The 26449-nt window shown below is 53.6% G+C and overlaps 10 protein-coding genes across 10 annotated transcripts; 6 read left to right on the forward strand and 4 right to left on the reverse strand.

Annotated features, from left to right (window-relative positions):
* Positions 1-219: 219 nt before the first annotated feature.
* Positions 220-1661, forward strand: BDP81DRAFT_332736 (Nuf2 family protein; the record flags this gene model as incomplete). Its single annotated transcript, XM_060585618.1, has 2 exons — positions 220-1494; positions 1548-1661. 2 exons carry the CDS (start codon positions 220-222, stop codon positions 1659-1661), a joined length of 1389 nt encoding a protein of 462 aa, XP_060439127.1.
* Positions 1662-1877: 216 nt separating this feature from the next.
* Positions 1878-2549, reverse strand: BDP81DRAFT_454828 (uncharacterized protein; the record flags this gene model as incomplete). The annotated part of the gene is made up of 1 exon (XM_060592991.1): positions 1878-2549. One exon carries the CDS (start codon positions 2547-2549, stop codon positions 1878-1880), a length of 672 nt encoding a protein of 223 aa, XP_060439128.1.
* Positions 2550-3995: 1446 nt separating this feature from the next.
* On the forward strand, positions 3996-6536 carry BDP81DRAFT_385230 (adaptin N terminal region-domain-containing protein; the record flags this gene model as incomplete). The annotated part of the gene is made up of 3 exons (XM_060586974.1): positions 3996-4117; positions 4173-4315; positions 4380-6536. Exons 1-3 carry the CDS (start codon positions 4078-4080, stop codon positions 6534-6536), a joined length of 2340 nt encoding a protein of 779 aa, XP_060439129.1. The 5' UTR covers positions 3996-4077.
* Positions 6537-8109: 1573 nt separating this feature from the next.
* Positions 8110-9284, forward strand: BDP81DRAFT_465622 (RTA1 like protein; the record flags this gene model as incomplete). The annotated part of the gene is made up of 3 exons (XM_060594298.1): positions 8110-8341; positions 8481-8979; positions 9047-9284. The coding sequence occupies 3 exons, from the start codon at positions 8110-8112 to the stop codon at positions 9282-9284; spliced, it is 969 nt and encodes a 322-aa protein (XP_060439130.1).
* Positions 9285-9815: 531 nt separating this feature from the next.
* Positions 9816-10247, forward strand: BDP81DRAFT_465623 (uncharacterized protein; the record flags this gene model as incomplete). The annotated part of the gene is made up of 1 exon (XM_060594299.1): positions 9816-10247. The coding sequence occupies one exon, from the start codon at positions 9816-9818 to the stop codon at positions 10245-10247; it is 432 nt and encodes a 143-aa protein (XP_060439131.1).
* On the reverse strand, positions 10185-11824 carry BDP81DRAFT_440254 (3-hydroxyisobutyrate dehydrogenase). Its single transcript, XM_060591488.1, has 3 exons — positions 11512-11824; positions 11276-11449; positions 10185-11050 (listed from the first exon to the last, which is right to left on the reverse strand). The coding sequence occupies exons 1-3, from the start codon at positions 11623-11625 to the stop codon at positions 10328-10330; spliced, it is 1011 nt and encodes a 336-aa protein (XP_060439132.1). The 5' UTR covers positions 11626-11824; the 3' UTR covers positions 10185-10327.
* A 1231-nt stretch (positions 11825-13055) lies between these two features.
* On the reverse strand, positions 13056-14438 carry BDP81DRAFT_454832 (KilA-N domain-containing protein; the record flags this gene model as incomplete). The annotated part of the gene is made up of 3 exons (XM_060592992.1): positions 13056-13086; positions 13148-14309; positions 14363-14438. The coding sequence occupies 3 exons, from the start codon at positions 14436-14438 to the stop codon at positions 13056-13058; spliced, it is 1269 nt and encodes a 422-aa protein (XP_060439133.1).
* Positions 14439-17554: 3116 nt separating this feature from the next.
* Positions 17555-19673, forward strand: BDP81DRAFT_440259 (immunoglobulin E-set). Its single transcript, XM_060591489.1, has 4 exons — positions 17555-17927; positions 18789-19111; positions 19171-19219; positions 19275-19673. The coding sequence occupies exons 1-4, from the start codon at positions 17831-17833 to the stop codon at positions 19403-19405; spliced, it is 600 nt and encodes a 199-aa protein (XP_060439134.1). The 5' UTR covers positions 17555-17830; the 3' UTR covers positions 19406-19673.
* A 556-nt stretch (positions 19674-20229) lies between these two features.
* Positions 20230-21388, reverse strand: BDP81DRAFT_454834 (calcineurin-like phosphoesterase; the record flags this gene model as incomplete). Its single annotated transcript, XM_060592993.1, has 4 exons — positions 20230-20690; positions 20767-21021; positions 21078-21311; positions 21373-21388. The coding sequence occupies 4 exons, from the start codon at positions 21386-21388 to the stop codon at positions 20230-20232; spliced, it is 966 nt and encodes a 321-aa protein (XP_060439135.1).
* Positions 21389-24181: 2793 nt separating this feature from the next.
* Positions 24182-26396, forward strand: BDP81DRAFT_454835 (uncharacterized protein; the record flags this gene model as incomplete). Its single annotated transcript, XM_060592994.1, has 2 exons — positions 24182-24297; positions 24383-26396. 2 exons carry the CDS (start codon positions 24182-24184, stop codon positions 26394-26396), a joined length of 2130 nt encoding a protein of 709 aa, XP_060439136.1.
* Between the last annotated feature and the right edge of the window lie 53 nt (positions 26397-26449).

A 26449-nucleotide genomic window follows, 5' to 3' on the forward strand; every position in this document is an offset into this window, starting at 1 on the left:
GGCCTACTGGTGCAGACCTTTATCGATAAGGCGCGGGTTGTCGGAGCAACAAGGCCGATAAGCTGTTTACGGCAACCTTTTGATGCCAAACCGCGACAACACCACGCCCAATATCTACAGACACACCTAACTGGGTTGACATTCGTCCCGTCGCATCGCATTCAAGCCCGACCAGCCACTACCGCCCACCGCTCCAAGGAGCTCATTCTAACCACCAAGATGTCGTACAATCCGCGAATGAGCATCATCCCCGCGACACAGACACAGTCGCGCAATACCCGAAAGAAAGAAGATGAAGCCGACGCGTTCATGCGCCTGCCGGACAAGGAGATTGTCGGCTGCATAACAGACATCGGAATCCCCTTCAACGTCGCCGATCTCCAGAAGCCGAACCCATTGCAGGTGCAGATGATTTTCGAATGGTTTGCCGAGTTGCTCCTCAATGCGACCCGCGAGACCGTCGAGCCCGCCATGCGTGCTGCAGCTGAGGATATTTGCGGCGAATACTCCGACATCGTGCCCCCCGACACCCGCAACTTGATGGGCTTCTATGTTTCTCTGCGCGGTCTTCTTGCAGAGTGCGGCATCCAGGACTTCAGCTTCAACGACCTCTACAAGCCCACACATGACCGCCTTGTCAAAATCTTTAGCTACCTGATCAACTTTGTGCGCTTCCGCGAATCCCAGACAAGCGTCATTGACGAGCACTTCAACAAGGCAGAGACGACGAAATCACGCATCGAGAGCCTGTATTCGGAGAACCAGGATATGGAATCGCGTCTCGTTGACATGAAGCGCAACCGCAAAGCAATGGAGGCGCAGGTACGCGAGAAGACGACCCGCAACGAGGAGCTCAAGCAGCGACTGCTAGAGCTGCGGCGTAATCAGGAGCGTGTGGCCGCTCGTCTCGAAGACGCAAAGGTCAAGAAGACTGAGCTTACGACAGCTCTGGAGGAGAGGACGGCACAGAAGCTTACCGCAAAACAAGATAGCGCGAAACTTCGGCCCTACGTTATGCAGAGTCCTTCGGCACTGCAGGCGACCCTGACAGAGCTGAGCAACGCGCTCAACAGCGAAAAGTCGCATATCGAGGCCCTCGATCGCCGCTCTCGCGCACTCCAGACATCAGCCGATTCCTTCTCAGTGGTCTCGACAGATGTAGCATCATGTATCAAGGTGCTGGACGAAATCGGCACTGAATTGGCCAAGGAGGAGGATGAGAACCTAAAGAATGTCAAGCAACGTGACGCACTATCGGAGCGCGGTAACAACGTGCGAGAAGTCGAGCGTACCGAGGCCTTGCTGCAGCGACAATTGCTCAAGTGGAACGAGCGTACTGAGAAGCTCCGAGAGCAGAGTTCTTCCAAGGCCCAGGACGCCAAGGAGAAGATGGAAGAGCTTCGTGCTGTTCACCGCAAGCTCACCGAGGAAAGGACGGACAAGGGCAAGGATATCGAGAGGCGTCGTGTTCGCATCGAGCAGACTGAGAAAAAGGTACACTTTCCCCTGATTTTCCGGCAAGGAACGAGCTGCTAACCAGAAGACAGATGCTGGATCTCAAGGAGAACATTGAAAACGAGATTCACAGTGCTTACGACGAGTTCCTCAAGATGGACTCTCACATCAAGCTATACATTACCGAGATGGAGCAGGCTCTTTAGATTATCGTTGTTTCTGGTCGGTTATCTGTCACTTTGCTACGATGAAATGAGTTATAAGGATACCACGGGTTTGGCGTTTGAGGCGGGGATGAATTCTGCTTAGATGTCAGGAGAGAGGACAGTCCATGGCCATGGCCAACGTATCGATATAATGAAGCTTTCGATTTCTTTCGACTCATCTCATTGCCTCGAATCAGTCCCCGTACAAGCTGAACACTAAGTGATATCCCACCGACCAGTCTGGAAACGGAACCACCGGCCCAAGACTTTCCTCACCTCGACGGTTCTCCCCATCCAGACGCCCTCGCTCCTCCTTGAGCTCCCACTCAACACCGGCGCATCATCCCGCAACAAAGAAATGAAATCATTATGCCCTCCTGCACCTTTGGGCTCAACGATGACGGGTTTGAACTTGACTTCGGCGCGCCGAGCAGCCTCAATGAGCACGGCGGCGGAGCTGCTCATGCCTTGCGCGCTCCACTCGCTGCTATCGCGATGGAGGTCGAGAAATCCGTACACTAGGAGCAAGGGCGGCCGGCTCTTCGGGCCTGGTAGTGCGACATTTGGTGGAGGCGGCGTCAAGGAGTCTGAAGTGCCAAAGGCGGACAGGAAGGCGCGCAGATGTGTAACGCTCGGAATGAAGAGGACGCGGATGTGACGGGCAATTGCAGTCTGGAGAAGTGTCGCCGAGAGGAGCGGTTGCGGGAGCAGGTCTTCAGGCTGCTCATAGTCTTGTTCGGACAGGTCTTTCCGGACGTCGGATACGAGATATGAGATGAAGTCTTCTCGTTGATAGCAGATGAGGAGTGTCGTTGGGTAGGGTTGAAAGGTGACGAAGTAATGCAGCAGCTCTGCTGGTGATGCTGGCGAGAGCACAGTTGGATTCATTGGTAGGGACTTCAAAAGAATATCGTCTCTTTCTAGTTGTCACCCTAAGATCCGCAAAAGTGTTGTTCTTTTGTTTTGATAATTCCCTCTCATCACCGAGGATGTTGAAGCGTGATGAACGAATAATGAACCTAGTTGAAGCCAGTGAGTGAGCCCGGTCGGAGGACCCACTTTAGCAACCTTGGTGCGCGAGGGCCGATTTATCAATGCTGTTCCGACTTAGGTGGTTGTATTAGTGACCACTTCATCGACATCTGTTATATGAATGTGTATTAAGATTATGTATAGCTACTCGTGACTTCAAATCACTGTTGGGAGTGGCTCGATGAATTGTAGCAGCTTGCTATTTTTCAGAGACGATGGTGATTTATCGATTCGGAGGTCAATTATTTTGTTTCCCTCATGCCTTGCTACGATCCCTTTATCTCTGTCCCTTCCGTTTCATACCTGATATGTACTAAATTCTCATGTCACGTATTTCAGGCTTCCATTGAATGCTCTCGGCCATGCCACGATGTAGGTTACAGACAGATGCATCCGGAGAGCCTTCGATGTAGTTAGTTCCCTCTCAGGGAGCTTAGTACATAACCCGAGCTTGTTGTTCATGAGCTGGCTACATAATTTGAATTAACAGAGATCAAATTTACGTCTACCTCGTCGAATCTCACACATAGTACCAAGTTTAAACCCACGTTTGGAAATCCTTTGCTAAGGGCTTGGACCCATGGCCTACGCCGCCCAGCATCGCTTATGAAGATATTTTGATGTACTACTGAGTGTCTGCTCAGGTTTCATCATATCTGGACTTAAAAAAACAGGTCTCATAGACTAAAGCAGTGGAGGCGATGGTTATAACTCATCAGGAGACTTACCAACCGAGACCGGTTCCTTAATCTTGCTTCCTAAAGGAACAGGCTCGCTTTAAAGTCCCTTAGTTCCTCTGCCCGCGTCTACCGATCCCCCTTCTTGATGGCTTCAATCTCAGTACTGAGAGAATGAGTTCTGGAAATTGGAAGTCAATGTTTCTATGTTAAAACTGGATTATTATGTGTCTCGCTCCAAAATTGCAGGATAAAAGTTGCTATTCTAGATATTCCAGAGGAGTGCTCTTTATTCGATTAAAACCTGGATGTGTTCTCCTCAAGCCTCGTTAGAGTCAGACCTGAAACCTTACGTGATTGTATCATCAAGTGACAATCTGACTTGACTTCTCATTCGACCCTTGCTAGACACTAAGATTTGTGTTCAACGTGAAGTGGAAGTGGCTCAAGTGAGAGAGCAGGGGAGCAGTGTGGGGCAAGAATCGTCGGGCCCAGTCGATTTGGCGGGGCAGCTACTCCGGGCGGATACAGCAGCTGGAGGTACCTTAACCGCCCCGGCCTCTGCCCCTCGACGGCCAGTTCAGTCAGCCTCTCAAGCACCCAACGGGACGTCATTTCTCTCCCTGCGACAACCACCCGACATCTCCAAGGCTTCAAGTACCAACAACCGTCCGACTGCTTCAGGCCAGACAGGACTGTCGCCCGCCATGGAGTCCATTGCGCGGATATCCAGTCTGCTCGAGAGCGGTGCGTCTCTCGCTCTTGTCGTCATGTCACCTCGCTAACGTCCACCCCGTCCCAGCCCGAGAGCTCACTCTCGATGCCGCCTCAGCTACGCGCAGCTCCCGCAGCACCGGCCGCCCTCTCGACCGTACACAGATCAAGAAGCTACTGGACAGTCGAAATGAGCGCGAGGTGCTCGATGGCCTGCGCCGCGTCCTCTCGGTAGGCACCGCGCTCTTTCTAGCCAGCTCCCCCATCCTTGGCTAATCGACCCCCGTCTGCATAGATGATGTACCGCGGCCAAAAGACGTTGCCCTTCTTCTCCTCCGTTGTCAAGAATGTCGCATCACCGAACATCGAAATCAAGAAGCTCGTCTACATCTACCTCATCCACCATGCCGAACAAGAACCCGATCTGGCTCTGCTCTCCATCAACACGATCCAGAAATCCCTCTCCGATACGAACCCACAAGTCCGCGCCCTTGCTCTCAAGACCATGTCCGGCATCCGAGTTCCAGTCATTAGCCAGATCGTATCTCTCGCAATCAAGAAGGGTGTGGCAGATATGAGCCCTTATGTGCGCCGAGCTGCCGCCCTCTCCATCCCCAAATGCTACCGCCTCGACCCCACGCAGCTACCGCAACTCCTCGAATACCTGACTGCGCTCCTTGGCGACAAGCAGTACTTCGTCGCTGGTGCAGCAGTTACGGCCTTCCTCGAGATATGCCCCGATCGAATCGATCTCATACATACACAGTACCGTGCATTGGTCAAGAAGGTCGTGGACATGGACGAGTGGAGTCAACTAGCGACGCTGAGAATGATGACATATTACGCAAGGAAATGCTTTCCCAGGCGGACGCGCAGCGTCAAGATTCAAGAAAGGACGGCCAATTTGGGTGACTTTTACGGAGAAACTTCGCAGACTGGAGGCGAGGAGCAAGAGGTTGCCGTCGTGGATCCAGACCTGGCCCTGCTGCTCAACGGCATCAAACCGCTGCTACAGAGCCGCAATTCTGCCGTGGTCATCGCAGTTACGAGGTGCTACGTTGATATTGGCACGCCCGAATACGTCAAGACAGCGATCGGTCCACTCGTAGCGCTCCTCAGGGGACCGCAGGATATCCAACAAGTGGCACTCTACAACATTGTCTCGGTGTGCCTGACGAGGCCAACCGACTTTGTCAAATACGCCAGCCACTTCCTTGTCAGAGCTACGGACCCAGCACAAGTATGGGAGCTGAAACTGGAGATTCTGACACTCATCTTCCCTCACGCGCCCCCACACATCAAGAGCCTCATTTTGAACGAACTGGAGCACTTCTCAGGCTCAACAAACAAAGCGTTGGTGAGAGAAGCGGTGCGGGCCATTGGACGGTGCGCTCAGACGGACTCATCCGCGGCTCCCAGGTGTCTTCGTTTGCTCCTTGGACAGATCACGAGTCTTGATGGAACCTTGGCGGCGGAATCTTTGACAGTGATTCGGCACCTGATTCAGCAAGACCCCCAGGGTCACGTAGGTACAGTTGTTCGTTTGGCGAAGAACTTGGACTCGGCAACAGACCCTCAAGCAAGGGCAACTATCATATGGCTTGTGGGCGAGTTTTCAGGCCTCGAAGGCGAGGACAACATTGCGGCAGACGTGATGCGGATTCTTCTCAAGGACTTTGCGAGTGAGGCAGAGGTAGCCAAAGGACAGATCCTCCTGCTCGCGGCCAAGGTCTACTTGCATCACGTGAACCGACAAAACGAGAACAAGGGCGAAGACGATGCGCCCGTACCCGTCCAAGACGACCACCCCGTCGCGAAACTCTGGGACTATGCGCTATTGCTAGTCCGCTACGACACATCGTACGACCTTCGCGACCGGGCCCGGATGTACCGAGCTCTTCTTTCCGTGCCCCAGCTAGCCACGTTGATGTTGTTGGCACCAAAGCCCGCACCCCAGGCTCCGAGCCCATCGGAGACGCGCAAGGGATTCATGCTCGGTTCATCAACGCTTGTCTTGGCCGGTGGAGGTGGCATTCACGGGTTGCGTGGTTATGATGCTCTCCCCGAATGGGTAGCTGAGGGCTCAGAACCCGACAGGCGGCTACGAGAGACAGAATCAACATCATCGAGCTATGGTGAGGACAAGACCGTGCCGGCAAGTCAAATGCTCGACAGCGCGGTCAGAGCGGCACCAACGAGGACCAACGGTCTCGGTGCCGTTGTGGGTGCTGGTGCTGCAAGCGGTGTTGGTGTCAAGACACTCGATGACTGGCTCGCTGAAGAAGAGAAAGAAGAGCAGCAGACGGCCTTCCACATGGAGGAAGAAGATGATGATGAGGATGACGACGAAGAGGAGGAAGAAACAGACGATGAGGACGAAGAGGAAGAGGATGATGAGGATGAAGAGGAGGACGACGAAGAGGAGGAGAGTAGCGACGACGACAGCGAATGACAAGTATGTGGTCGCATGCGAACCGACCGGTAGCCAGAGGCTGCTCGTCAACCCAAAGCATATAATTCAATAACATACATTCTTGCCCTTTTGCTCAAAGTCACTGCCAGGTGATGGTTGTCAAGCTCGTAGTCACTGGTCAAAACCCATCACTAGGTTCGCGGAAAAAATAGAAGACTACCGACTTGATGGTAGGTATCTCGTCGCAAAGCAATCAGTCTTTTGGGGCAAAATCCGGCGACAGATTGGCGAAACGGGCAACGGGTGCCTTTCTACACTAGCACGACAGCATTCCTCCAAGGCTTCGGCGATATTGGTTGCCCCGATTATCTGGGTACAGGGTCGCATACGAATACGTTGACATTAGTGTTGCTAGATGCCACGCGAGCGGCAGGCATATCGTCCAAGCGAACCGAGAGAACCGAAGTATCACCTCTCGGATCGTCCAAGGCATGCCAGGCTTCTTAAGCCGCCGGTGTTTCTAGCGGGAAAAGGTCGAGTGACCCTTGTCGATATCTCGGTTAGGTGTTCGGGTGGCCGTCTGTCAGCATCGCTTAGCCCCGTGTTATTCGGATAGGAAACCCCCCGATGAGTGGATTCCGTGCGGAACCGAGCCAAGGCGCTAGAACGATGCTAAGATTCGGGCGTTGGTCTCTGTGCCGTCTCTCGGAGTCTTCCCCGTCTGTTGCTTTAAGTGTCTCTCCTCTTGACTCTGTTTGTTGTCTCTTCAATTTGGTGTCAATGACAACCGTTTTTGACTGGGAAGCAGCATCACAATCTCAAATCACATTATCAACAACTACCTTCCAAGTTTGAAGTTTCAATAAGATCTCAATGTCGCATACAAGTTGTTTACAGTGTCACAGGACGTCCCAGGGCCCAACAGAGAGACAACTATCGTCCAATAGCCACCCATCACACACACACACACACACAAAGTCCGTAAGCGGCAGGCGCAGTGGTTTCCATTTCGAGCGGGCCAGCGGGTCCTCGGGTAGACGACGAAGATCTTGGCTCTGTCCTTAGCGTCGCCGTTTGCTGCCACCCCTAGTCGCTCTTTTTTTGCAGTAAATCCCATCTCGTTTCTCTCGTTTTGTTCGGTTTTCGTGTTACTGATCTATGGACTGACCAGTCATACGGCAGAGATGGCCGAAGGGGGGTTGTTGTCATGGATTGATGACCCTGAGATGGGTGCTCTGTCTGTCCGTACGAATATACTAAAAAGGCAAAGGCTGCTGTTCATGTTGCTACCAAAGTTCACATGGTTCGCATACATATATGTAGATGACGGACGTCGCCTGCGTTCTTCACTGCCGTTCTTGTTTGGGATCTGCACCTCTATTCGATTCAAGTCCTTCTTTTCTTGGCAAGCATTCTTGATAAAACGGTTAACATTTCAAACTTGAGGCAACAACGAGAGCGTGGGAACACACGAGGACTTGGATACCATCGAACCAGACCTGCGACCGATCGCTGTCGTGACTTCGGTTACGTTGCGGAACTTGGCGAGCACATCGAACCACGACGGAGCCAGACGATTCCGTTCAGCAGTACATTCAAATCGATCGCCACCATGTCGGCCAACGACACCACGATACGGCGGCCTTTCCGCGAGTGTACCGAAGTCTCGGAGCTTTGCCCCGTCGAGATGACAGTCTTGTCCTACTACCCCAACTTCGGCGCCAACATCTTCTTCGCCATCGCCTTTGGCTTGATTGTGCTCGTGTCAGCAACTATTGGAACATGGAAGCGCACCTGGACGTTCATGGCTTTTGTGACGGGCGGTTGTGTCCTCGAGACAGTTGGTATGGAGTTCCCTGCCCTTGCGTCTCCTCATACACGAACCATCATCCCAACTTACAACTGGATGAACCATGCCTCCGTTCCCCTAAACCCCCAACCATCGTGAATAAACTCATCGTCTCACAACTAACACATTGCCAGGCTACGTCGGCCGCACCCTCCTCCACGAGAACCCCTGGAACAAAGACGCCTTCCAGATGCAAATCTGCACCATCATCCTCGGCCCGACCTTCATCTGCGCCGGAATCTACCTGACCCTCAAACACGTCTCCGCCCACCTCAACCCGTCCCTCTCGCGCGTCCATCCGCGTCTGTACCCGCTCATCTTCCTCCCCGCCGACCTCACCTGCCTCATCATCCAAGCCATCGGCGGCGGCCTGGCTGCCGCGGCGGGCCAGACGAACAAGAAGCTGCTTGACGGGGGAAACCAGGCCATTATTGCGGGTATCGTGCTGCAGGTTGTCGTGTTGATGTTGTTTGGGATTACCGGCGCGGATTACTGGATCCGTGTGAGGAAGTGGGCGCATGGGGCTGATACCAGTACCGGCGATGTCGCGCTGTACCATGACAAGAGGTTTAGGTCCTTCATCTATGCTGCCGCGGTGGCGTATGCTTGTGTTATGTCCCGTTGCATCTACCGGTAAGTTGAGTTGTCTCTCCAGATGATCAAAGAAGGAGTGGCATGACTGACGATACTACTACTACAGTGTTGCCGAGATGGCTGGCGGATGGGGCAACCATATCATGCAGGACGAGGCCTCCTTCATGGTCCTCGACAGTGGCCTAGTCTTGATCTGTGTGACGATGCTTACGGCGTTCCATCCCGGTCTCTTCTTCCCGCAAATGGCCAACGCCCGCAAGGCATCCATCGGAGAAAAGTCGGGGGCGACAACGACATCAACACCGGAGAATACCAAGATCGAGTCCGGGCGCGAGTCCGCATGAGGAGTCGAAAGATGGATGTTAGAAGAAAGAAGATGGATGGCATTAGACGGATAAAGAAGGAATTATGAACACATTGTTCTCGACAAACGGCTGGGTCAGCTGGGAACCGGCCCAAAGGCGTCAAATCTTTTTTTAAGGCTCATTAGACTGTATACTTGCGCTCTGTGAAAGGAATGAATGGACGAGAACCAGTCTCAACGCTAGATTCCAACTCATTATTTCTGTGAGCTTTGTCGAATACTTTGATGACGACAAAGCACTTCAAACAAAGTTGCCCTTTCGGCGGACTGGATTAAGAACTCGTTGTTTATTGAAGAAAATTTGTTCAACATCTTCAAGTCCCATGTACAATATCTGCAAGCCTCACCTGGATGGTGACTTGGCTTCGACAACCTGAGCTTGATATATCCCTCTAGCTCCTCGACACAAAACTGTCAACATTCTCGTCATCTAGAATCATCTACCCGCCAGAGGTATTATGTGAAACATACAAACACCTTGTAAGTAACCCCAACCACAGCATCACTCACAATGTGCATTGCAGACGTAATCCAATACATGTGCGGCATCTGCAACACGCGCCTCGGAAAACCACGCCGCCGAGTCCTCGAACAGTGTTCCGCCGTCACCTTGAACAACGAAAACCCCCAACACCAACACTGCGGCATCCTCTACGACACGGTCCCTGAGCCGTCCGCTTCCGACCCAGCGCTCAATCCTTCAGGCCTCGAATTTGAAGTCTTGAAGACAGCTTTGGGATACACCCTCATCGAGCCACAGCACCGCCGTCCAAAGCCGAAAGTGATTTGTTGCGAGCTATGCGTGGACCATCTCGGTGAGAAAGAGGCGGAAGTGAGGGAGAAGTGGTGGAGGGCAGAGACAAAGGCACTGGCGGGTACCAGGAAGAACAAACGACTTCTTCCAGGCCCTTCAACTGCGGGATGGTCTGATATCTACCGATGAATGATTTCGTTGTTTCGGTAAGTGCATCTTTGAAAGGATCTAAACACATCTAACATCCCAGCTTGACGGATGCCTTTCCTTCACTCCTTGCCTCCCAGGTACCGATAGACAACAGAAAAGTCCCGCCCCTTACACGTCTCCTCAGCCTCAGCAGAAGCATACACCTCCGTCGCCTTGCCCGCCAACTCCAACGTGGCACCCGCCTCCCGCGCAGCAACGACAGCCAAACCGAGATCCTTGCGCATCAACCCGATCCCGAAGCCGCCCTTGTAATCTCTCCCCGCGGGGCTGCCCTCAACGACGCCCTTGACGGGGTTATTCACCTCGCTCGGCCAGCACTTGCCCGTACTAACGTTGATGACGCCCGCGAGAACCTTGGGATCAAGACCCCACTTCATACCCAGGTTCATCGCCTCGGCCGTGGCAATATTGTTGATGGCCAGAAGGTAATTATTCGCCAACTTCGCAGAGAGTCCCGTGCCCTGCGGTCCGCAGTGTAGGACCCGCCGGCCCATGCGGAGGAGCGTCGGCTCAACGACGGACAGGTGCGTAGCGTCGCAGCCGAGCATGAAGGTAAGCGTGCCGGCCGTGGCGCCGACGACGCCGCCGGACATTGGGGCATCGACAAAGGTGCCGTGGCTGCTGGTCGAGGCTGAGACAGAGGCGGCTACCTCGCGGGATGAGGAGGGGTCGATGGTGGAGCAGTCGATGAAGGTGCGCTTGCGGGAGGGCAGGTCTTTGAGGATGGAGGTGTAGACTGCCTTGACGTGGGATGGTTCGGGGAGAACGGTGATGACGGTGTCCTGGTGGGTTTTTAGTTTTCATGTCTTGGTACTCAAGTTGAAGTTGAAGAAATGAAGTGAGGTTCTCTCGAGGTCAGAAAACTTAGGAAGTGGTTTTACTCAGTGGACGGATGTAGGCCGCCTCATAGTTGGCAAAACAGTTTTAAGAATGCATCATACGACTTAAAGATGATTCATCTTGAAGATGGAAATCGAAAAAAAAAAAATTTAAATTTGGCAACTTACAGCTTCAATTGACGCATCTCGTGCAGTGTCAACAACAGCAACCTTTGCGCCGCCGGTCTGAGATTGGTCCATCTCCTTTGCCAGGTTGGAGACTGCATCCTTGTTGATGTCAAAGATGCGAATCTCATCTTTGGGAGTCAGCTTGGACTGCAGGTTCTTGGCCATTTGGTAACCCTGAAAAGTAACAGTTAGCTTGTTCAGGGTCTCAATGCCATTGTGTATTTGTAGGGCCATACCATTTGTCCTAAGCCGATGAAGCCATAGCTCTCCAACCGCCGCTGCGTTGTCGCAAAGCCGCGCTGTTGTTGGACGAATCTCGGCAGAGCTCGCAATGTCGAAGCCGCCCGCATCTTGTGAAATGTATTCCAATTTCAAATGATAAGACAAGCAGGGCTTTCGTAGAGTAAAGTAGAAGGCACAACTAAACTCAGAGCAAAGTATGCAAGTGTTCAATGCTCTCAAAGTTAGAGGAGAGACGGCATTCCAGCCGGTCGTAACCCCCAGCTTTTCCTTCCACTTCACCCGCCTGCGCGCTGCGGGGGAGCAAGCCAACGGTTATCCGGGGAGCCGGCCATTGCCGGTGTTAGCCATGCCCGCTCGTACCTCGAATGATGCACGCGGGCGACCTTGGCCCCCCGTCACCCGAGACCTTTGTCTCCCAACCCATGCATGGCGCGTCTGCGGGAACAGCCCCGGATGGATTGGAGAAAAAAGAGTGGTTCCGCACCCCTTGCAGATGATGCTAAGAATACTGCATGGTTGCAAGAAGTCCTGAACGTAGGGATATGACAACCTCGCTGGAAACAAGTCAAATCCGAGCTCTGCGCTCTGCCTTCTTCTCACGATATAAAGGTGAGTAGGAAAGAAAATATTCTGCGTGAACATCGTGAGAAATTTCTGACCTCTTATATGCCGTGGTATGTGGAGCGAGTGACATCAGTTTGACAAACATCATCTCCATTGCCGATGGAGACAGTTGAGACGACGATGGAGACTGAAGGGATAAGTGGTGGAGATTTCGGCGAGCAACTGACTCTTCGCCAAGGGCCTTCCATGAAACAATGGGACGTCTGACCGAGTAGAAGACGGTTGAGCCATTGAACCTACCAGCAGCGGCTGGGATAGGCTGAAGACAAGGACCTCGTACGGCCAACTTTCAAAATGACTTTTATTCCCCAGGCCTCTCACTCATGTACTTCGTATGCGGATTATACGGATACTAGATGGAAGGAAGTTATGGAGTGGCTCGGCCACGGACGGACCGATTCTTTACTGAAGCGAATGGAGCATTCGAGTAGCTGGATTGATGAGTACAGAACGTACATCATAGTAGGACCATGTGGCACGTATCCAGCAGGCACTACAACATAACATCTTTTGACTGTTTACGAGCGAGATAAATTGCCAAGATAGATAACGCCTGGGAGAAGCATATCTTGCAACGCATGCACCGTATCCCATTCGACGCCGCAAGCAGAGAAAAACCTAAACAATACATCGACTACAATTGCCTCAATCCTAAACCACCCACGGCTTTGCCCTCCCGCGAAGCCCCCTATCGCCGTAGAGACGATCTCAATGTACACTTATTTGATCCCACCCAATATTCCACAAGCAACGAGTGAAAAGAAAGCTGGCCCGAGTGCCCTCGAGCTCTATCTGGGTATGATGAGTAAGGCAATAAAACGATATAGAAAAGGCTGCCGCCGAGTTCTCGCACCAACCACCTCCACTGCAACCTAGAGCTCCCGAAATGCCCCCCGACACGTCAAATGACGTCTCAGAAGGAACCAACAAAGTACGAGAATGCGCTGCAACTTTGGTTAGCCAAATATAGTCCCGTATGACAGAGAGCAAATCAGAGATACATACCCGACGGCAAGTGACACGGCACTCAGACCAAACAAAGCCCGGTTCCGTACGCGGAGCTTCTTGACCTGCACCTCGGCGGTCTTGGCCTTCTTTGACCGCGGCTCCTCTGCGACCTCCTTCTCCTCGTCCTCATCATCTCCTTTTGAAATTTCCTCGGCGCCACGCTTGCTCTTAGCCTTGGGGCTGTCGACACCTTCTGATTTAATAGCAGCCGCCTCGACCATTTGCTTCGCCTCCGCAATCATACGCGCAGTCTCCTCGGCAGATGGTGGCTCTGCGCTCAGCAGAGGGAGCTCTAGTGACACAGCAGTGTGCTTGGTCTCGTTGCCATCTTCGTCGGTTTTGATATCTTGGTCGACGTTGACCTTGGCCTTGGGTTCCTCCTCTCTGGCCTCAAAGACCAACACGGGTTCCGCCTCGACGGTCTTGAGAATCGTCTTGATCTCCGCTTCGGCGTCCTTGTCTTCTTCGATCACACCATTGACCTCGAGCTTGGTAGCAATTGTGGGCGTGGATTCCCGAGGCTCAACAGAGTCGGCCTTGGCCCTGCGCTTTCTGGGCGATCTGACAGGTCTGGGGAGCGTCGTGGCAGCGGCGGCCTTGGTAGGGCTTGCTGAGCGGCGAGATCGAGTGCTGCGAGGGAGTGAAATCGGAGTAGGAGGGGCGAGCTGAGGGTGAGCCTTAAGGAGCTCGTACTTGGGAGGAGCCGTGATCTTCTTGGGAGGGCTGTCGGGGGTGTTGGAAACGGCAATAGTAGCAGGATCCAGCAGGGCGCGGATCCAAGGCGCAACGCCGTACTCCTCGGCGAGGGTCAGGGCGTGGTCTGGGGGAATCCAGACGTTGCCGGCAGTCTCCTCGGGGCTGGTGGAAGCAAGAGACTTGATGTACTTGCGTTCAGCCTCTTCCTCGGCGGCCTCGGCGTAGGGGAAGGTGGCCTTGAACATTCCTGTCGCAGAAACAAAGCCATCGTGGCTGCGTCGCATCAGGAAGTAGCTGTTGGGGCTGGACTTGAAGATGCCAGAGACGATGCCCTTGGGCAAGGGAGCGCGAAGGTGGGCATAGTCGAAGACGCCGAGGGCGGCGCCTTCCCCGTCGGCAAGGTTGGCCATCTTGGCCGTCAGCTGAGTTTGGCCGAGTCGACGACGGGCTACGAGGTCATCGTCTAGAGTCTGGTCAGCAAACATGAAGCGCTATGCGCAATCCAATTGTTCATACAGCGAGGCACATCCTCAGTCATGAGGGAGTTGCGCTTTGCGGGCAAGTGCCGCTCTTGAGTGGTAGCGGAAGGCATTTCGGAAGTGTGGGACGGAGTGCGCAAAATTGGCGATTAAATTGGGTACGTGAAGTGACGAAGTTTGCGATGCGCGCTGGCGGCAGTCGGGGAAGGTGTCTTCCAGGTCGCGTCGACTGTGGGCTCGATCGGAGGAAGGACTAAATCGTCGCGTCAGTCTGAGCACGGGTAAGAGCGCATGGGCGGCGCGCAAGAAAAGAATGGTGGTGGTGAGAGAGAGAGAGAGAGAGAGAGAGAGAGAGAGAGAGAGTGTGTGTGTGTGTGTGTGTGTGTGTGGTAGGTGTCGCTTACTGGAGACTTGTTGGAGCTGACGGGAGCTGTAGATGGAGTTGGATCCTCGGAGCGCCGACGTGACGTGACGGGTCTGTCGCGTAAAAAAAAAGAAAAAAAAAAGGGTGCAGGGGTGGGTTGGCGATGCGGTTGATGAAGAAAAGATTATAATTGATTGTAGGCAATGGAGACAGCGATCCCGATAAGGGCAAGGCACAAAGAGCAAAAGCTGTCTCAAAAGGATGGATCGAGGGGAAGAAAGAAGACGGAGGGAATGTGTGTGTGAGAGACTGAGTGAGGTAGCGGTGGTGTGAAAGAGAGGAGGGAGGGACGAGTCGGGATGAGAGAGAGGTGGTGACTTGTGAGGAGGAGAGGGAAGGAGAGGACGGGAGAGCAAGAGAGGCTGCCGGGGCGGGAAGGGAAAGGGAAGCGGAAGCCAGAGAGACCTAAAGCTGGGCGAGTTTTGCGCGCGCAAATTAGAGCACCTCACCACCTAGGTACAGTTTCCAACAGCGTGTCTCGTCCCAGACTCTCCAAGCACCGGGGAACACCAGCAACCAGCAGCAGCGCAGCGCAGCGAGAGAGAGCTTCAAACTTTGGGGGTCTCCTTTGCTCATTGGGTAAGATTGGAGGGAGGGGTGGAACTGCGGATTCGGAAAGCGAAGCGTGACGGCGTGACCCTGACGCGGGAGAAGCCTGAGCCTACCTCACGTAAAAGGCACCATTGAGGCGAGATATGCGACATAGACGAATACTTGGTTTTAACATTGATAGATCTTTGTAAATGATGTAGCTATCTATCGTAACTACCACTTGCCGCATTTGACGACCACCACTCCTGGCGTTTTCCCCGGAAATGCAATGGGAAGGAAAAGTCCCTGGCTCCTGAGGAAGGAGGGAAGGAAGATTATCGATACGACGGTCCCTTCCTTCCATCTTTGCCTTAACCCGTTGCGTGACCCATGTCGCGTCCAAGGTACCTATGTGCCTACCTAAGCAACTAAGCCAACCTGAGAGAAAGTTGAGGCTTTTGATCCTCACAGCTCAGCACACGTTTCCTCAAAGCATCAGACAAGCTCTTGAATGAGAGTCTCCCCCCCTGGCCCCCAACAGTTCTAGTCGCGAACGTGCAAAGCTTTGAACACCCTGGGCGCCGTTCGCAGTCTCCAGTCAAGCGGGGACAAACGAACGAACTACAGGCCACAGCCCGCAAAGGGCCGCCGGTGGCTTCTGCAAGCTCAAGAGGGTCCAGTGTCTCTCTCTTCCCTTTCCACTCTTCTCCAGCATGCCGCGCATGTGGCATGGATATGCCCCCTTTCGAAGCTTGCCGACATCCTTCGTTGCACCGAAATTGAAAGCAACGGCAGCAACAGAGCCGACAGCGCGGGGGCCCCGATTGCGATTGCGCCTGGCAACGGGCGAACTGCAGCTATTCCGCCTTCAGCCCATCATTCGGCCACGTTGCCCCCGTCCCGTGCATTGCAGCAGCTGCAGTCTAATCGATAAGGCAAGAGTGCTTGCTTGAGTATTGGGTCGACACTACTTACTTTTGTCCCCTCCTTCTTGCCGCGACATATCTGTACATAAGACAAATGAGGTCGATGGTCAGTCTCTAGAGTTCCTCATCTCGCCTGGGCCGAAGAGCAAGAGAGACGGTTCCAGGCACCAAGTACAATATGGCACTACTGCCAGAGCAACAGCACCAGGCTAGCTGACACACGACGCCTTCACTGAAGTTTTGGATAGGTAATGGGCGGAAAAATCATCCAGAACGTAGGTAGAACTTGGAAACGGGTGATTCTTCTTGATCTTTAAAATGGCCTGGACGCTGGTGAGATCGATCGGCCCTCAGACCACCACAGTTGCCTCAGTGAGGATTACATAAGCCAACTTGGAGATGCTGCATAAGTATGCCCTCCTGTGCATAAACCTCCAGGTCGCAGTAATGCAAACGAGTTCGCAAAGATCCACCACGGGGAAGCTCTAGCCTCTACCGTACGGATAGCAGCGATGCAGCTGCTAGCAAGCTCTTCAAAACTGGCTATCCATACCTATTTCACGGATGGCCCGCATGAAGCATCTGCCACCTGTCAACCGTCGGCTTACTCCACGATGCTCTTCCAGCAGTGGAAGGAAAGGCGCTAAACTTCTAAAGTTTGTCGATTGTGCCCCTCATCAGGAACCATTCCAGACCGCTCATCCAGCCGATGCGCAGAATCGTGGTCGATATAGACGGATGCTCCCCTCTTATCCCCATCCCGTATCGAGATTGGCTGCAGAAGGCACTTGGAGGGGCAGAGAGCTGCAGACCTTACCTTAGCAATCTATCCGTATCTAGGTACCTACACAGCGACTTGGCCTTGCTAGGGTACTTAGGTAATGTGGTACGGCAAGGTAGCACGGCATGGTCATCATCGAGGGGCAGCAGCAAGCTTCCACTCAGAGTGGTTGGATCTCTTGGTCTTCGTCCCTCTATCAAAGCTGCAGCAAAGCAACCTTACCACAGTCATGTTGCTCGGGTCTGAGGTCTCCAGAGAGGAGAGATGCACATGAGAGGGCTTTGTCGATTGTGCCTGGTTTCGTGTGTGAAGTTCCATCTTGTTCCAGATGTTGGCCAATCAATGCAGGTCCAGACCCACAAATCCATCAACCAATCAAGTTTCTCTTTTCGTCCAGTCAAGGCCGGTCCTGAATCCATCAGAGCCCACTTTACAGCGCCGACTGGCCCTGACGCGGTGACGCTCCTCCCCTGTCTGGTCGATTTTTGGGTGGGAAGAAGGCAGACCCAGACCCAGCCAGACCTGAGCACAATGAGGGGCAACGGGAAGCGGTGACCTTTGCCGGTGCGCTGCTGCTTTGCGGCTTGCCTCGTCTTTACTGGACGGGGGGACCAGCCATGGCCTTACCTCAACTCCATCGCCCTGACCTACCTTACCACCTTACCTGATTCTCAACTTCTCTCCTCCAGAGTAAACATCGTCACAGCCTTCCCATCTACGACCTCATCACTCAGGTGTGCTATTCTCATCCCATAGCCTCCGATATCCACGCCCCAGCACAGCTTCTACAGCTCAAGCTCCAGCTCCAGCTCCCACCTTTACCCCACCATCAACATCATCACCATGGCTTCCCACGAGCAAGAGGACACCATGCCTGAGGAGACTCAGGGCTACAAGCTCTCCCAGCCCAAGCAGAGTCTGGCCGAGTACCAGAAAATGGGTAAGTTCTTTGACTATGTATTGCTCCTTGGTCCCGTCTGGTTTCTTCCATCTGTCTGGCCTCTTATTCTCCATGTTTCTGGGTGCTGCTGTTTGGGGGCCGGACAGCTCCAGCTGGGTCCCTCAGAGATGCCCCTCACACCTTCCTCCACCTTGCTTTGGGGATCGGTGTGTGCAAGAGGGGAGCCTCTCCCATCTCTGCACTCACCTCGGTGACAGGAGATGGCAGATGGCATGCTCAACATCCATCTCATGGCACACCTCACCAAGAAACAGCAGGAGAAGAAGGCACTCAGCTGCTTGCACCTTCCGCACACACTCACACCCACAAACTCATCCTCACAATTCACCTTCACCTTCACCTTCACTGCCTTTCAACCACTTTTTTCTTAATTCTCACCATCACCAACCTCAATTTTGAGATTCTCCTTGTCATCACTGCGATATCGATACCACAAGCACCTTTGCATGTAATATCCTCTCATTACCATGGAGGCGTTATATGAGGGTATGCGTCGCATGATGCAGAAGCATAACCGCAATAACGCCCTCAGCAACCGCAACTCCATTGAGCTCCCTCCTGCTCCCCTTTCAACCCCCTCGGGATCGCGTCCTCAGTCATTTAAGATGATGGAGGAGAGACACTGCCACCGAGAAAGAGCTCTCTCACGCCCTGTTCCTCCTAATCCCCCCAACTCACCCCGCCTCCAAGAGAACATGCTCTCTCAAGACCCAAACCTCATTCGGGACTTTTATATGTCTCCCCTTGTTGTCAGGGCAGCACATGGCCTAGCAGTTCTCGAGCCCTTGGACCTGGAACAATACGAGATGAGAGATGAGCAGCCGACTAACAGCGCCACAGACGAGAACGATGAGTCTCTCCAGCGCTACAAGGAGTCCCTCGGCCTCGGCGGCGGCAAGGACCTCTCTGACGCTTCCGACCCCCGCGTCTGCATCATTCTCTCCCTGACCATGGAGTCTCCCGGTCGCGACCCCGTCACCATCGACCTGGCTGCCCCCGGCTCTGAGGCGACCCTCAAGGACAAGCCCTTCAAGATCAAGGAGGGTTGCAAGTTCACCATGGTTGCCAAGTTCAAGGTCCAGCACGAGATTCTCAGCGGTCTGCAGTACGTTCAGGTCGTCAAGCGCAAGGGAATCAAGGTCAGCAAGGACTCTGAGATGCTGGTAAGTCTTCCTTCTCCTCACTGTTATCTTGAAATTCTGATGCTGACTGTCATCTACAGGGCAGCTACGCTCCCAACACCGACAAGCAGACCACTTACACCAAGCGCTGTAAGTTTCGCTCTTCATTCAGGATCCCGTTTGGTAATGCTGACCCTTCCTTTAGTCCAAGAGGAGGACGCCCCCTCCGGCATGCTGGCCAGAGGTCACTACAACGCCATCTCCAGCTTTGTCGACGACGACAAGAAGACTCACTTGACCTTTGAGTGGTCTTTCGACATTGCCAAGGACTGGTAGAGTGGACAAGGCCCCTGATGGCCGCCCTACTCTCTCGCCCTGACATCATTCTCATCAATCCGAAAAGCTGTCTTGTCGCCCTCGCCTACAACGTCGTCTTCCTGATTTTGTCTCTTTCCACAAAGGAGACCCCGCTCATCGGCAGATGAGCTCTACTGTTATTATGGATAGTTTCATGCCCGACCACGGTTGGGAGGACATTCGTGGTGGAAATCGAGGCAGGCAGGACAAGGACAACATCTCACTCGTTCACTCACAAAAAAAAAAAAAAAAAAAAAAAAAAAAAGGAATTCGAAAAGGTCAAACAGTAACGGCCCTCACGCAGGAAACATGGGTGATGGATCAGGCTGATAAAAGTCCTTTTCTTCTCTTGCTATATAACACACACACACACAAACTTTGCTCTCAACCTCATACACTGGTTTTTGGCACATGAAGTCACGATTACAAAACAAAAATTGGACGGTTTAGATCGCAGATACTTCTTTTTTTTTATTTAGTTCTGCTGGGTCATCATATCTTGTCCCCAAGCTAAATACAGATCCCTTTGGATCCTCATCAAATGTTCGTCTATGGGTCGTCCCGAGGCGTGAGGCGTGAGACGTGACATGTTTTCGACGTATTCTAATCATGGTGGTATTTTCCACCTGGTCATTACCTAAGGTAATGTAATGAATGACCTCTTTGCAAGGGACATCTTGGTGCACCTGAATCTAGCCTCAGAGCACACGTCGTTTTGTGATCCTGTGCGGCAATCCTCGCCCCGTCTATTCTGCTAGTGGGCATGTCATCATAGCCAGACTCGATCCTCCTCCCAAGCCACGCTACAGGAAGTAATCGGGAAGGGAGTTGCCATCTGCCTGTTTCTCTCCACCACCCAGCTGCATGTCTTTATGCTGGTCATTCTCTGGTGCTGCGGCAAAGACGTTGAAAAACCTCTCGCCAGTATCGCTGACTTCCAAGACACTAGCCATGTTTCCACATCGGTAGCAGTAGTTGGGCGCACTCCATACAGTACTCAATCGATCGTCGTATAATACTTGGAAGCCCTCCTGGCACAGCTGGTGGGCTCTCAAGATGTGGTCCATGTTGTTTACAGCCAAGAATTTCTTAACCACCTGTGCGCCAAAGGTATAGCCCGCCCCACGTGGACTGAGAGAGAACTCGTCACGCTCAGGATCGGGGTCAGACCAGACTAGGTCGGCCATGGGGCCTTCGTGGGGGATTTCGCGGAAACGATCAATGATGACGATTTGGTCGATTGAATGAATGGATGGAGAAAGGCCTGGAGCATTCAAGTTAGCGAAATGATCAAGCTAGCATTGACTCAGAAGCGCGCGTGGAGAGAGGGGTCGTCTTACCACCGTGGACGCAAAAGATCTTGTCGTTGATGACCACGCTCAAGGTCAAAAAGTCAAACATGTCGGTGAAGTAATGCCACACATTGGCATTTCCGTATTTTCTTGAACACTCGGTATAGAAACCATAGGACTGGGTGACGCCGCGAGACTCATGGTTGCCTCGAATCAAATGCACGCGATTGGGGTATCGTAGTTTCAAGCACACAAGCAAAGATATCGTCTCGACACTGAACATGCCACGGTCGACGTAGTCTCCTGTTGAGCGGCCGGTCAGTAAGCCTTTGCATTCCTGACTTGGATCCAAGACGTACCCAGAAACAGGTAATTGGTGTCTGGACACCAGCCACCAATTTTGAAGATCTCGATCAGGTCGTAAAACTGGCCATGGATATCGCCGACGACGGTGACGGGGGCGCGAACGTGGACGACGTTGCTCTCGCGCATCAGCAGTTCCTTGGTTTTGGCGCAAATAGCCTCGATAACGGATTCTGCGAGAAGTTCCCTCTTGTACAAGCGCGAGATGCACTCGTCAAGATCGACGGAAGCTGTGGTAGCGCGGCTTGGTTAGAAAAGCTGCATGGCCCTGGGGAGAAGGGCAAATCTTACCTGGGAGCCCAGGCATCTTTGAGGTGCTGGTATGCAACAGCAGCTGTGAGGCCGGTGGTGTCTAGCTGATTTTGGGGTTGGTAGGGTGTAGAAAGACTACAGCGGCGGGTTGTCGCAAAGGTCGGCGGTTCACGAAGCAGGTCGTCGGAGACCACTTCTACTCAAGAGGCGGGCTATATGTATTGGGGAGCTTCGTGGTCGTAGTAACATGATCGAGGACGACGTGTCTTTACATGGGAGCAGGAAGCGCGCTGCGGCAGAATGGACGAAGCAGACGAGTTGGAGCGCAGGCCGAATCGACGACAGATGGGGGGTAACAGTGCACGCCTATGTTCGGTAGGCTTTGAGTCCTCTAGTAGCTCAAGACACCCAGTCGCCCAGGGCACAAGAGAGGAAGAGAACGAAGGGAAAAGATTTGTGGGTGTAGGCCGTGGCGATGCCCTCGGAAAGAGAGAGCGTGGTGAGGTAAAGTACCTACCTTATTCTTCAGTCGCAGGTGCAGTTGAATAATCTTTTTGGGATGGGTGGCAGCTCTGGCGGCGGGCAGAGAGGGACGTCATGCTGCAATGTGCTGCAACGGAAAGACGACCCGACGCCCTTCTCGAATTGGAAGCAGCTGGGGGGAAGCTCGGACCCGGCTGAGAAATCCCATCCAAACATCAGACACCTCACACCGAGTGCCCTGAACGACGAAATGTGATTGGATTTGGTCATGTTTAGGGGTCCCACTTTCAGACTTGGCAGTTGGCAGACACGGCAGGTTCAAGGCGCTTACGTACACACCAACGTTTTAGGGGCTGTCGTTCGCTACAAACACCTAGCAGGAGGCTGCAGAAGCGCTGGAACTGCACGGCGCGAGGTGATAGACGGGAGGGCAACTGCCAACCACTGGCCAAGGAAGCCCGGACTTGCCTGGTCAGCAGGGGGCGCGGCCATCCATCCTGGCACCTGGAACGGCTGGGCTCATATAAAGTCACCTTCCCCCCTCCGTCTGGTGTGTTATGGCGGGTACGCCCTTTTCTTTTCCTCACCTTACAGTTGCGTCCTTACGGATAGCCTCCACTGTCTATCTGGTATTCGTCCCGTTTCCACCGGTTCGCCGAGCTTTCCCGTTCATTCTTATTTTCTCCGCAGCGGCAGCTTTCGATTTGCGAGTTCAGAGAGACAGACAGAATCCTGGTCGCTATTGAGAGCCCCGGCAGTGGACTGTAGCTCGATATTTCCTTGGTTATTTTCAAACGCGTTCATCATTCACACAGAGAGAGACTGGCTGGGCTGTCGACATCGTTGTTCAAACAGCACCTGATATCTGGATCGTTAAAGAACAGCGGCCACATCTTTCCTTCACCTTGGTTTCTTCTCAATTTCCCAGGCACCGACATCTCTGGTCTTCTCAAATGCCACCATCGTCTATCTATCTGTCTTGGTCTCAGTTCGAATCTAGGCTATCTAGCATTTTTTTTCTTTCCTGTTTCGACCGTCTCATCTTGCTCCTGGTTGAACTCAGATGCCCTGCGCCTGCGCCTGCGCGATGGACCAGCATCTAGATGCTCCCAGTTGATATATCCGTGTCTCTACCTTTCCAAGCCTCGGGCAGCTCCAAACTGCCCTTGCGCACAGCATCATAGTCTGCCAATCTAGCCCAATGACAGCAGATGCAAGCTTCCCAAGATCTGGCTCATGACAGCTTCAGATGCCCAATGAAACCTGTCATGTACTCAAATATTGTCCCTCTAGATCCTAGGTCTCAGATGATGTTGATGCACAAAGACAGTGCGTGCTTCACTACTCATGCATGACATGCCGGCTGTGGCCTTTGATACTGCAGTCTGCATGTCAAGATCTACCCCCGCAAGGCACAAGACACGTTCGATATACAGGACATCAAGTTGCATTGTCTGCCAGCTGAATGCTGCCTCTTCCCGATCATCAATGTACTCGAGTCTGGCTGGCCCATGTCTCCTGCTGTCCTGGCTGCCTGGGGAAAAAGAAAGCATGACACCCGGCCCGATGAATTTCCGGTGCCTTTCAGCCTTCCGCGGAAAGAGTTGCCGTGGGTGTTCAGCTGTGCCTCACTGGGCAGGCGCATTGCCCCACTTTACGCCTGAGCCTGGGCGCGCAACCTTCGTCTTTTGGTCAACTTCGTCGCGCTTTCCCACAACCTCATCCCAGCTAACCCCCTCTGGAATGAGACAAAGCCCACGATAGTCGCCTGGTGTAGGCCTCGCCATCAAGATCCCTCATTCTAGAGGCTGGACTACGGCCTTCATCGCCAACCAACCTCATCTCTCCTCTCTTAGTCCGGCTGTCAACAGGTGATGCGCCACCTCGGGCTGCCTAGGCGCATTCAATAGAGACCTTTGAAGGCTTCGCAATTTCCGTCACCTTGATCAACAGACTATCATCCCGTTTTTCAGTTAACTCGGGAGGTTGTATACGCCCCTAGCTATTCTGGGGTCGACTATTCTCAAACATCTCATTCACCTGCTGTAAGCGCAGCGTGAATATCAAGGTTGGCGCCTCTGACTCTCCTTTCCCGTCTTTGGCGAGCACCTTCTGATATATCAAGTCTTTTCTTATTCAGCTCGTGTTGGGAACTTATTCCGAACCCTCTTTCTCACCAGCATAGGGGTACCTCCGTCCTGCCCTAGTTCTCTCTCTTGCCGGGCTACTCCCGGCTCATAGACGGCATTCGGTTTCTCGTTAGCTTGGTCGCGGTACTCCTTCAAACACTTCCATTTTCTTACCCTTCCGGGCCTGGGTCAAAGCTGTACGCCAACTCAAGATTCGAGAGACCCCACCATCAACCATGGCCGACCACGCGCCAGGAATGGGGCCGTCTATGAAAGAGCCCAGCTGCATTAACTGTGGCGGCATTGGACATTGGGCCGTAGCTTGCCCAGAGCCTGTCAGAGCGAAGCCCGCGTAAGTTGCATGATGCAGAGTCTAGTTGGACGTGACCACAACTGCCCCCTGCTTCAAGCTTGATCATGAACTGACCCGACAAAAGTGGACTGTCCCGGAAAAATACTTCGAGTGGCCATGATCACCATGGCCGGGGTGGTGAACATCAGCACGGCGGCCGGCGTCCGGGTGCTGTCGTGACCAAGTATCCGGCCCCACCAAGCGGCAATCCGATCGTCACTCGCTACGCTCCGCCCCCGGGTCAGCCCCATGCTCCTCCGTACCCCGGCCCCCTGCCGTCCTATCCGTCATATCCTCCACCTCCGAATGGCTATCCTCCCCCGCCAACAGGGAACTACCCCAGCTATTCCCAGTACCTCCCCCCGCCGCCGCCGCCTCCCCCGGGTGCCCACCCACCACCTCCCGCTCCTCCTACACCGTATCATTATCCACCAGCCGGCCAGTATGGAGGGCCTCCACCTCCCGGTCCTTCTGGTCTGCCACCTCCCTATCAACCACCACAATACGCTGGCAGTACTCCTTACCCTCCTCCATCCTACCCTTCTGCACCTGGATATCACGCTGGTCCTCCACCTCCAGGCGGTCAGTATCCGCCCTCATATAATCCAGCACCGCCGGGAGGCTATCCTCAGCCGCCCTACGGGTCTCAACCGCCTCCAGCACCGACCTCTTACCCTCCTTCATGGGGAGCACCCGCTCCGGGGTATGGTCACCCTCCTCCTTTGCCTCCCCCCCCTCGTGCTACACCACCCGGACTCCCACCAGTACCCCCTCCAAGGCACCAACCGCCGCGAGACCGGAATGGACGACAGCGCCAGGGGCAAAACAACCGAGATCGTTCTCGCCGGAACAAACACGGCAATCAGTCGAAACGGGATCCTTCACAGCCCAGGCCCAAATCTGACAATAAAGCTAGACCTGGGCCACCGCAACTACAGCTCGAAGCCGAACCAAAGCCCGTCGAGGCACCATCAGTCGCGAGTGGTACACCTGAGAGCAGAATAATCAACGTTGCTTCAGAGCAGGAAGCTGAAGAAGAGTATGATTGGAACTGGGAAGAAGAGATGATTTTCAAAGAACTAGGGAAAACTTACCAACCGGACCCGATTGCCATGCCACTACCTGGACCTGAGGATTACCATGATAACATCGTGTTACCTCCGGCATGGAACGCCACGTGGATTCAGTCTCGATATGCAAAAGAAAGCAATTTCGTAGAATTCTCGCGGCCGATTCGAGAAACCGAGTTCTTCGTTACGATGCAATACGACCCAGCATTCTGGAAGTGTCCTGTGGGGAGTGCTCCCAAGCAACCCCTTGAGCCGCGAGAGAAACTCAGCACGTTCAAGTCCAGTCGCCTTCCGGGGTTTCCATCTCTCCCACCGAAACCCCCTACTCCAGAAAACCGCGATTATCGTCTTATCAATAACCGCAAGCGGGCTTTGGACGATTCACCGTACAAGAACCCAAGAGCCAGGGGTGGCCAAGAAGGTGGTGAATGGGCGGATCAGCGTCATAAGAGGCACAAGGTCGAATCGCTTCCTGGCTATAACGCCATTTCACCGCATAATCGGAGATCCAGGGAGGACTCGGGGCCGATTGATCGCTATCGTCATCAAAGACCAGAACGCACCGATTCCGATCCAGGCCAGACGCTCCTCATGTCTTTGGATGAGTCTCAAGACGCCGGTCCATCCAGGCGATTCGACGATGCGGGTCTCCAGGACTCTGGATATTACGGCTCTCGAAATGCTCGCAGACAGACTTCGAACAACAACTTCCAAGAAAGGGGGGCATCCCCACCTATGCTTCATCGCGGAACATCACGCCCAGAAAGCCGACCACATAGTCGACAGGCATCTCGATCTCGATCTCGGTCGCGACACTCCCGCCGTCGTGGATCCCATAGCAGCCATGATGAATCACGTCCAGCTTCTAGGCAATCTGTGGCGTCCTTCGGCACTGACGCATCGGAACTATCAGCACTAGAGGCCGAACTGCTCGGCATTGCTCCCAAGTCCAAGGGAGATCGGGATGGCAAACCGGACGGCATGAAGATGCGCAAGCGCGTTACCAAGGTCGATTCGGCTTATAGGTAAATTTGATCTAGCAACCATTTGTGTTCCCTTGCTAACCCGGCCTTGAAGTCGCC

Source organism: Colletotrichum phormii (genome assembly GCF_030913505.1).
Source record: "Colletotrichum phormii strain CBS 102054 chromosome Unknown BDP81scaffold_31, whole genome shotgun sequence".
Classification (NCBI taxonomy): domain Eukaryota; kingdom Fungi; phylum Ascomycota; class Sordariomycetes; order Glomerellales; family Glomerellaceae; genus Colletotrichum; species Colletotrichum phormii.

Bases quoted from the DNA above. Each gene is read 5' to 3' on its own strand.
- BDP81DRAFT_440254 (XM_060591488.1), bottom strand. From the start codon at position 11,625: ATGCGGGCGGCTTCGACATTGCGAGCTCTGCCGAGATTCGTCCAACAA. The intron at 11,450-11,511 runs GTATGGCCCTAC...GTTACTTTTCAG, and splicing joins TCATCGGCTTAGGACAAATG to GGTTACCAAATGGCCAAGAA. The intron at 11,051-11,275 runs GTAAGTTGCCAA...AAAACCCACCAG, and splicing joins GAGATGCGTCAATTGAAGCT to GACACCGTCATCACCGTTCT.
- BDP81DRAFT_440259 (XM_060591489.1), top strand. From the start codon at position 17,831: ATGGCTTCCCACGAGCAAGAGGACACCATGCCTGAGGAGACTCAGGGC. The intron at 17,928-18,788 runs GTAAGTTCTTTG...ACAGCGCCACAG, and splicing joins GGCCGAGTACCAGAAAATGG to ACGAGAACGATGAGTCTCTC. The intron at 19,220-19,274 runs GTAAGTTTCGCT...CCCTTCCTTTAG, and splicing joins GACCACTTACACCAAGCGCT to TCCAAGAGGAGGACGCCCCC.